Raw genomic sequence first — 10,904 nt, forward strand, 5'->3', positions numbered from 1 at the left:
AAAAAAAATTATGCGTAATTCATGTTTTAAGTAAAAAAAAAAAAAAAAAGACTCTTGTATAAGTAATATATTAATATATAAAGAAAAAATTAGCACAAGACAAATTAAAAAAAATGTCTATATAAAATTTGACACAAACTAAAAAAAGGTTTATGTGATAGAATGTATAAAATTACTAAAAGAAAAATGCTAGAGCATCATCTAGTATTTCTTTTACTAAAATATATGACTATTCATATTTCTACTTATTATTTTAAACTTATGAGATACGTAATTTCGTGATAAATTTATACATTAGATAAAGATAATTATTTAATTTTTATTTTGATTGTAAAATTGTAAAACTTTAATAAAATTATATTTGTCCCAAAATTATACCTAAGTACCCACTTGAATAGTACATGACAGTATGAAAGGATCATTTACCATTTCTTATTTTGGTGAGGTAGAAAAACTACAAAAGGACTCAAAATCTATAACAAGGGTATCAGCGGAACGAATTCGGTGCATGCCAAAAGGTGCTTTTAATAAAATTAACGCTGGGAGAGAGTACGTCTTTTTCAAGTTGTATTTTATTTATTATTTTTTATATAACACAATAAATAAATATAATATTATAATTCAATGATTAAATATAAAAGATAAATATAAAAAAGAAAAAAATAGCTAAAGTATTCCAATTCTTTTTATATATAAGTATATATTATCTTTTTTTTTTTTTGAAAAAATTTTCTTAGATTTAGGATAAATAAAATTTTAACATGAAAATAAGGAGGAAAAAGCTCTTTTTTTTAATTATGGAAAAAAAAAGAAGTGTGACCAAAGTTTTCTTAACTTTTCTCTATTTTATTCTGGAGTTTGGGCCTTTTTCCAAACAAACTTCTTTATGAGCCTTTAGCTTTTGTGGATTTTGGAGTCATTTTTGTAAATGATTTTAGATTTTTGGACTTTTGAGATTCTACTAAAAAAGGACTTTTGAGACTGCTTAAAACTCTTTGATTCAATTTATTCACATGTGTGCACATAATTTTTATCATCTTTGATTTACTTGTAATTCAATGGATTAAAGAAAGATTTGATTATTTTATTGATCTTATAATTTTATCAAATTTTTATATATTTTTAATTAAATTTTTATATTATTTTTAATTTTATAATTAGATCATTTTTAATGTAAAAAATATTAGAATTAACTAAATATTTTTTACAAATTAAAAATATTCATAATTAAAAACTTAACTATATCTTTGATCCGAGATATTTTGCGAGAAATATTCTATTAATTTAGAATTTTAAAATGTATATATAGACCGATCATAATTATATATGTCAGCAAATGTAAATAACTCAAAACGATGTGAGGCGGATGTTAGATGTCTCTCTCCTGTCCAATTTATTATTAACAGAAAATAATTGCCTAATATTAACAGAAAATAATTAGCTTTCTAATTGAATTATTGGTTTATCGCATAACACATAATAGTTAACTATCTTAAAATAGAAAAATTTGGGGCCAATAGTTTTTTGTAATTTTGGCCAATGATCAGTATAAATATTAAATTATTTTTAATAAATAAGTTTTATTAATTTATACATGTAGACAAATTCTAATAAATACTAATATAAGTTATTATATTAATTTATGTGTATAAAATTTAATAATTATAAATATAAACTATATATTTTATGTATATAAATTTTTATAATAATATTTACTAGTCAAATGTTGTTAAAAATCTCAATTGATGAGTATACACCTAGAGTTTTGTGTATGACTCTCTTCTTTTCTCATTGACATACTTTAGCTTTGGCAGAAAAAAAAAAAAAAAGAAAATATTATCAAACTCAACATAAATCATCATATATATATATATATATCAAATATGTTATCTCCAAAATAATAACGCGCTCTTTATTTTTATCACTAGTTTGAAGGCAAATGATTACTGTTGATAGCATAATTAATTAGGATTACAAAAGTAAGTGCAATCGCAAGACCATCTTTTCAACGTAGCACGGAAACCGCAAGTTCCCTCAGCACCCTTTCCAGGGTACTTTGCAGCACAGGCAAGGTCACACTTGGTGTTATCCGCACACCCTCTGTCTATGAAAAACGAATCTTGGCATTTCTTCAATGGCGGGCACTCGTAGTAACACCAGCAGCGGTTCCTAAAGCCTAGGCTAGGCCCACATATTCCCTCGCCGCCGGGATGTGCCGCCACGCACTTTTGGTTGCAGTCGCTTGTGCAATCCCCAAGAAGATCATCCTTGCATCGGTCACCATCCACCATAACCACAAGAATGCCTGCATACATGCATGTTACATTTTTTTTGTTAGGATTTAAATTCAAATCGTTATCTCATTATCAATTTTTGTTTTTCAAAAAATACTACGCACACACTAAAACCAAAACCGACTAAATCAGCTATTATATTTGTAAATAAATATATTTGTTATTCAAATTGAACAACCATGTGTTAATATTGTAAAATCGTGTGGGTAATTTTTTTTTTTAAATGTGCAAAAGGATAATTAGTTTTTCAAAAAGTTTGTATTAGATTTATAGATTTTTTTCAAAAAAAAAAAAACCAAGTACTTTAGAAAATTTTGTGATAGACTTATTATAAGTGATAAGTCTCTAAAAAAAACACCAATAAATCTTTGAAAATTTGTGACAATATATATCCTTGAAAAATGATAATATTGGATAAATTTTACTCTTGTGAGTCTTTTATTCTATTCCACTAATAAGAATACATCTATAAGTCAAATGCTGGAATTACACATAATTTATATTTTTTAAAAATTTTAAATTTTAAATTCTAATTTTTTTTTTAAAGATTTACATGATATTTTATTTTACCCTTACACAGGACCTATAAATCTATCAATAAATTATTCAGAAACATATTTGTCTTATTATTTGTTTTTAGTTCTACACAATATTAGTGAGACATTTTGTTGAACCAAAAATCTGGAATTTAAACTTGTCATTTCCACGGTTATAAGTCTTAGCCATAAACTTCACAGCCAACTGTTGTGATACTTTATTATATATTAAAATTAGTTTTAAGTCTAATTTATATATGAATTCAACTAAAATTTAAAAGTAACAGTTCTACCATGTCTTAATTAACGGGTTGATTATTTGATAACTATGTTTGAGCCATCAAAATTAAAGCTATTTCTTTAATATTTTAAAATTAATTTTTAGCGCATATGAGATATGTGTCTTTGGATGAATAATGGCACATTTTAAGTTCATATAATAATATTTGGGAAATTGCAATTGATGGGAATTGTGTATGCTAATCATGAACTCAAAAATGAAAGGAGAACATTGTGGATTATATGGCACATATAGAACTAATATTAAATTGCAAAATTATGTGACAAAAAACCTCTGTATGTAAATAATAGATCCATAAACTTAACGAGGAAGACGATAATGAACTTACATGATGCAGTGAGCAACAGGAGAGTGGCATAAACTGAGAAGTGGTTATTGACCATGTTTGCTTTCACGAATTCATACAAACACTAAAGTTGACTAAAAAATGGGTGCACGTTGCACCATTTATAGAAAAGAATATTGGGTTTAAAGTTTAAAGTAACGGTATATTTCGAGGAGTTAATAAAAATGCTAAATTTAGAACAACAAAATCATTTGAATTAGGAATTACAGATCAATGATTATTGAGGGTTGATGCAACATTTATTAAGAAATGATGAGCTTGTATTGCACAATAAGGATGTGAATTGAATTTGTGTTATTGATACAAGGATATATATCCATTAATCAATTATCTAATCAACCATTAGGGAAAAGTCTAGGCCATCAATTTTATTAAGTTTTGGCAGTATATAACCAGCAAAGAAAAGTGAGTCATTGATCAATTTCACATCATTAAAATCATCATTGATGGCTATTTAATGACTACAAATCATAAAAGTTGCTACCCCTAACACTCCTCATTATATATATTTACCTAATCAATCTGTTTGTACTTTTGATTGAGATTTCGAACTTGAGAGATCAAGAGAACGGAGATTCTAATTTGAGCGATATCTAAATCAGGCTGAGAGAAAAATCTCTAAAATATTTTGATGCTTAAATTAATAATACTCTTAAATATTTGGAGTGATTAGAATTATCTGTTTAAATTTTTCTTTTTTTTTTATTTTATTCTCTTTGTATTTGGAGTGATTAGAGTTATCTATTTAAATTTTTCTTTTTTTGTTTTATTCCCTTTTTAGGGTAACAATTTTCTAAATATTTACTGTCTTTATTGTATATTTTTAATAGCATAATTTGACAATTTTATGAATATATAATTTTATTAGTCTTTATATTATGTCCATTTATTAAAAACGTCGAATTCTCGTTTATTTATAATCATAAGTATTATTCTTGTCAAAAATACAATCATTATATATATTTTTTAGTGTCAACCATCACATATTTATATAGAATAAAATATACATTTTATCCATACAAATTTTAAAAATATCTCTAATATTTAATTTGTTTTAATTTTGTCATTAACGTTTTTAATAAGTTTTAATTTTACCTCTCAAATATTTTATGATCAACTTATGGTGCTAAAATTTGTATGCTATATTAATAAGTTTGTTAGGTGCAAAATTTTATATGTTATACTTAAAAAATTTGTGTACTATATTAATAAGTTATTGTATTCCTAAAAAAATTGTGTTACAAAAAATGTAGGAGAGAGAAATTTGGACCTCTGGCACACCAATCATTGGGTGCATTATTGAACCTGAAATTTGATAAAAAAAATTCGTCTAAAGTAACAATGTTAGTAAAATAGTAAAATGATGTTTTATTTCTTTTTTCTAAAATTAAGAATGTGACTCGAATTCAAAATTTTCAAGTGAGGATGAAAAAATTATACTTTTAAACGATGCTTTATTTAACTTTAAATTTATAATATTTATTATTTATTATTTATGAGTTTTACTATTTTAATTTAAAAATAATTAATAATATAAATTAACTCATTTTTTTAAGATAACTAAATAACTTTCGAAAAGTTGGATCCTAAAATTTCACCACTCACTAAGAGTGGCCTTTCCTAATATGATAGCCCTAGCTTTCCTTAACCTGGTGGTGACTACACCAACATCTCTAGGCACCACAGACCCCAACAATGCATAAGACCCTGCATTGGTGTTCAACTTATCCTTCAATAAAATGGGTATTCCATGCAAAGTAGAGAGAGACACATGTGGCTTATCCTTTTTCTCTGGGTCAACTATGTTAGCTAGGCTAGGTAATTGCATCTAAATTCACCTCAAACACACTTTCGAGATCCGTGTTAAGGGTTTGGATTCAATCTAAGTATCCTACTATAAAAATGAGTTTTAGCCATCAAATTTTAACTATTAATATTAAATTTTGATAAAAATAAATAAATGTGTCTTATATTTATCATAAAACATTATTATAATGACTAAAATTTAACATTTTACTACAAAAAATATTTTTTTTAGTTTTTGAATTCGAAATTTATATTCTTTTAATTCTTTTTTTTTTGCGTACTCTCTAGTCTTACGTTGACATACTATAATCATCCTATCTTAAATAAATTTATTAATTTATAATATTATTTTTTAAATATTCTGATATTAACGTAAATTTATGAAATTAAATCCAGAAATATAAAAAATGAATTTAGTTAAAACAAAAAATTATAAAGATAAAGATAATTCTAATTTCTGAGTTAGTTATAAAGATAAAATTTATTTAGCTAAAATAATATAATTTGGATAAATAATAACAAAATTCAGTAATTTTTAAGTAAAAAAAGTTTTTAGTAAATTTTTTAACTAAAAATAAATTATTTTATCATTTATTAAATTTAAAAGAAATGAAGATAAATTAAAAAATAATTAATCTTTATTATACAGTTTAGTATTCACTATATATCTTTGTGAGTACTATACTCGTATTATATACATAATTATCTTTTTAAAAGTTATTTTGTAAAATTATAAATTAAATTTTTTATTTATACTATTATTTAATTAGTATATACCATTAATTAATTATTTTACAATTATTTTTAGTTATAAAAACATTAATACTAATTTATTTATGAGTAATTACTCATTTATATAAAAGTTCATAATTTTATTAAGAAACAGAATTTTGATTAGTAAAATTTTTTATAACAATTTTATGTGATAATTAATTTGTCTAACGAAATAAAATTTTAGTAACTGATTTAATAATTAAAATTTATAAACATTAAATTTTTTAGATAAAAATATTTACAAAATTGACTTAATGTATAAATCTTACTATATTGTTTCGTGCATAATAGGTAAATAATTAAATGATAATAAATTGTTTAAATTATGAACCGCATGACGTGAAAAATTATGAGGGTCGTATATTTATTAGAGTGGTTTTTCAGTTATTTAGTGTTAGAATAAAGCTCTACATCCAACCAAAATATATAACCAAGTCTTATTAAGTTGTTATAATAACTTCTCAAATCACACGACTCCTTTTCCTTCTCCTTCTCCTTCTTCCAAATTTGCATACGCAGGTTCTTCTTCGCTCCTCCTCCTCCTCCTTCTTTTTCTTTTCCTTTTTCATTATCGTCATCACCAATAATGCCAATATTTTGCCAACATCTTTATTAGTTCTGATTTTCTCTTATGCCATCATTAAATAATTTTGGTTTATTTCTTAGTTTATTTCTGATCATTTGTGTGTTAATTGAGGTTCACTTGATGCTGCTATTAAGTATTGACCAAATTTTTTATTATGTAAGTAATTTTTTAATTGTTTGTTCAAATCTGAATCGAATTCAAATCATTTGTGAATTGAGTTAGGTTCACTTGATACTACGTTTAAGTATTAACCAAATCTGTTATTCCTTAAGAAATTTGGTTCCTCTCTTAATTTAATTGAGTTCATTTGTATGTAGAAATGAATTGAAATGTACTTTTCTTGCTGATTGAATGTTTATTATTTTTTGTTCAAATCTGAACCGAATTTAATTCATTTGTGAATTGATTTCGGTTCACTTGATACTACTTTTAAGTATTCACCAAATCTATTATTCCTTAAGAAATGTGGTTCATCTCTTAGTTTAATTGAGTTTCTTTGCATGTAAAAATGAATTGAAATGTGCTTTTCTTGCTTATTGAATATTTATCACTTTTTGTTCAAATCTGAACCGAATTTGATTCATTTGTGAATTGAGTTAGGTTCACTTGATACTACTGTTGAGTATTCACTAAATCTAAACCAAATTCAGTTCATTTTTGGATCCAAATGAACCTCAATTAAAAGTAGAAAAAGAAAAAACGTAGCAACAACATCAATAATAAAATAATGACGATTGAGAAAAAACATGCGAAGAAGAAGAAATGCGAAAAAGAAGAAGGAGGAAGACGAAGAAGAAGAAGGAAGAGCATAAAGAAGAAGGAGAAGGAATGCGAAGACGAAGAAGGAGGATAGTGAAAAAGAAGAAGGAAGAACACGAAAATGAAGATGAAGACGAAGACGAAGATAAAGACGAAATGTGTGTACACGCTGGTGTAATGAAAATAGTTTTTGTTGAGTTTGAGCCTACTTGGTTGGACTTGGATACAAAAATATTTGATTGTGTAGTTGGACTGTTATTGTTATTATAACAAAAATGAAAGATAAAAATAATATAAGCTCAAATTTTAAATTTTAAATTTTAATCATATTTGACCATTAAAAAAAATAACTATTGTGTTAAAAATAAAATAATTTAAAGTATATTTAGTGGATAATAAACAGTAGAATAAAGAAAAATATTGTTAAGATTAAAAAAAAGATTAAGAGACTAACTAAACAACAATGACCAAACTGAATTTCAAGATTTGAAATTTTAAAGTGCTTTTGGCGGAAAGTTAAATCATGGAAAAAGTCCAACATAACTTCCCATGACTTCTATTCATATTGTCTTTTGACTCCTACGTTCTGCAGCATCTGAAAGTACTTTTTTAACTACAGTAATGAGCCTTATCATATGATACATCGTTCTCCAAACTCAAAATATCAACTTTTCTTTTCATGTTGGTGTTATTTGTTAATTTTTTTAGCAGATTTTCTCGTAAAGTAAAAATGTAATAACTCAAGAGTGGCCCTTTTAGTAGAATTATGATAACCATAGAATATCAACAATAATGAAGAATTTGTAGAAGGTTTGGATGAAATAAGTCTCAACCAAGATGATGCTGGATCTTTGGATATAGACATGACGAATGAGCATGATAGAGTGATAATAGAACAACCAACTGCACCTACCAGAAAAGATCATAATAACCCTTTAGTTGTGAATGTCAAAGTTATATGCAATTTTAATTTTTTTTAGGTAATTTTTTGAGTTTTAATATTTGGTTTGCTTCTTTTATTCAATTTTGTATTAGGTCATAGACACTTCTACGGAAAGAAATCACAACTCGCAAAATGACGGCAATTTAAGTTTGATATTTGAAAAAGATAAAATAGTCATGATGGAACTACTTGAAGGTCATGGACAAGGTCGAGATAATGGTGTGAACTTATTGGTACAATTTTTGGGTGTAATAGCCCATAGAGCAACGCTGTAAATTGGAAAGGTCTTTGGTACTGAAAATGTAGGCGTGTGCATAATTTTATTAGTGCTGTATGTTTGGTAGATTTTGACAAGTTTAAACATATTTTTGAGTTTGCAACCGGTGAAATCTCCAACAACATATCTCAACAACATGTGATAAATTTAGAGAAGCAGGTTGAAACTTTAGAGAAAAAGTTATGGATATGAAGAAACAAAATTCAACTTTTTGTTATTAAAATATGGTGATAAAGTACCTAGTCTATCCAGTGATATGCTAGACATTTAATTGGTGTATTTAATAAGTAATAGTTAAAATTTTAAATATATTTACTCTAAAAAATGTTAGACTTTTTTTATTTTTTATTGTATACAAGTTTAGACTTATTATTATTATTATTGTTATTATTATTATTATTATTATTATTAAAAAAATTTAAATATTAAATATTTAAAAAATTTAATTTTTGTTATTAATGTTATATATATAAATATAATTTTAATTTAATAAGATTATTTAATTAGTCACGGTCAAACTAAAACAAAGGCTACAAATTATAAAAAAACAAGTTAGCTACGGAAAATAGGTAGTAAATTAGTACAAATTAGTCACGGATTATATGTAAAAAACAGTGCGAGTTAGTCACGAAAATAGTGTGATTAAATAAGCCGACGTTAGCCATGAAAATAATTGTGGTTGAAAAATCCAACTTGCATAAATTAGTTACGAATAAAGTATAGTAAAATTATACTTTTCGATTTAATTATTCTTATTTAGCCACGTCATTACGCACGGACAATAATACACAAATTGTGACTTTTTAAAGGTCTTCACGATATTTAAAAATATGACTAATAATTTCAAAATTGTAACAAATTAAAAATATAACCTTTCGAATAATCACAAATATTATTTTGTGCCCAATGTATGATTGTTAACATTATCTTAGAATTTAGTCACGATTTTTTTGTGTGCGCTAAACCTCTTATTTGTTTTGTGGTGAATACACACGATTATACCAAAAAAAAAAAAAAAAAAAGACACATACGGTTATATTGAAAGCTTGGAGAAGGAAAGGATTAGGGTTGACAATCTCAACCACGACTCACCCTACTTTATCTTATATAGATCTCGCTCCATTACTATTTATTGGACATAATAAAAATTTACACCCTAACTCGCTCCTACAATTTCTATTCACTTTTGTAACTTTTAAAATCCAGCAGATAAAATAAAATTTTAAACTTCATAAAATTATGAACACTATCTAAACATAAATCAAATTAAAAACAAGGGTCATGCAATATCAAACAATATTTAAATAAAAAAGAAAAATGTAATATCTAGTCACTAAACAGATTTAACATAATAATAAAAAAGTTGCGACATTATAACAAATTATATACACACATCATGAAGTGAATACAACTAAAATCTAATCCATCCCACTCAAAAATCATCTTGATAAAAATTCACTCAAAACTGAATCGGATAGTTACCCACCTCTGCTAGGTAAGAGGTGGGTCGAATACTGCAAATATGAGTTGTGCTACCATGCATAAGAAGGATCAGAGTTAACTTACTTGATGTAGTGAAGAGAAGGAGAACGGTGTATTGGGAGAAGTGGTTCACCATGCTTCCACACAAATTCAGGATCACTCTTTATGAAAATGTGGGTTCATGCATTTGTTTAATTCCTTTTTACATTTATACATAGTATATATTTTGCTGTCTCTTTTACATTTATATATCAAAGAGAAAGAGAATTTATAGCATTAATTGCATATTAAATGAATTATTATACATAACTAGAAAATATATATATATAGGTGAGTTTTTTGGTGGTATAATTTTGGATGGCAAAAAATAATTATGTGTTGACCTTACAACATATGGTATGTATGGTAATTCATAGAAAAGTGTATTAAATGAGGAGTGTGATAAATGACAAACATTAATTGCAATGGCAAATATGAAAATTGTTCTTCAGAAGAGGAATTTTTGTGAGGTGGGCTATTGGAAGGGATTGAAAAAAAATTAGGGACAACTGAAAAAAAGGCTGGCCAATAATAGAAAAAAATGGTATTAAATAATTAAAATTATGTAATAAATAATTATATTCAACCATTTGTAATATTTTGAAGTTAATATAAATCGTAACAAATAATAAATAAAATCATATTTGTTATGGAAAAAAAATCTATCTATATATTATATTTTTTTTAACTTAAAAAAACGTAATTTATATTAAGAAATTAGAAAATTATGTAAATAAACATTATTTTGTCTTAATTTTATG

The 10,904-nt window shown here is 25.4% G+C and overlaps 1 protein-coding gene across 1 annotated transcript; it reads right to left on the reverse strand.

Moving 5' to 3' along the window:
- Window positions 1–1,836: 1,836 nt before the first annotated feature.
- On the reverse strand, window positions 1,837–10,310 carry LOC112740342 (uncharacterized). The gene is made up of 2 exons (XM_025789097.2): window positions 10,189–10,310; window positions 1,837–2,305 (listed from the first exon to the last, which is right to left on the reverse strand). Exons 1-2 carry the CDS (start codon window positions 10,238–10,240, stop codon window positions 1,962–1,964), a joined length of 396 nt encoding a protein of 131 aa, XP_025644882.1. The 5' UTR covers window positions 10,241–10,310; the 3' UTR covers window positions 1,837–1,961.
- Window positions 10,311–10,904: the final 594 nt, after the last annotated feature.

This window comes from Arachis hypogaea, chromosome 14 (assembly GCF_003086295.3).
Source record: "Arachis hypogaea cultivar Tifrunner chromosome 14, arahy.Tifrunner.gnm2.J5K5, whole genome shotgun sequence".
In the NCBI taxonomy this organism is placed as follows: domain Eukaryota; kingdom Viridiplantae; phylum Streptophyta; class Magnoliopsida; order Fabales; family Fabaceae; genus Arachis; species Arachis hypogaea.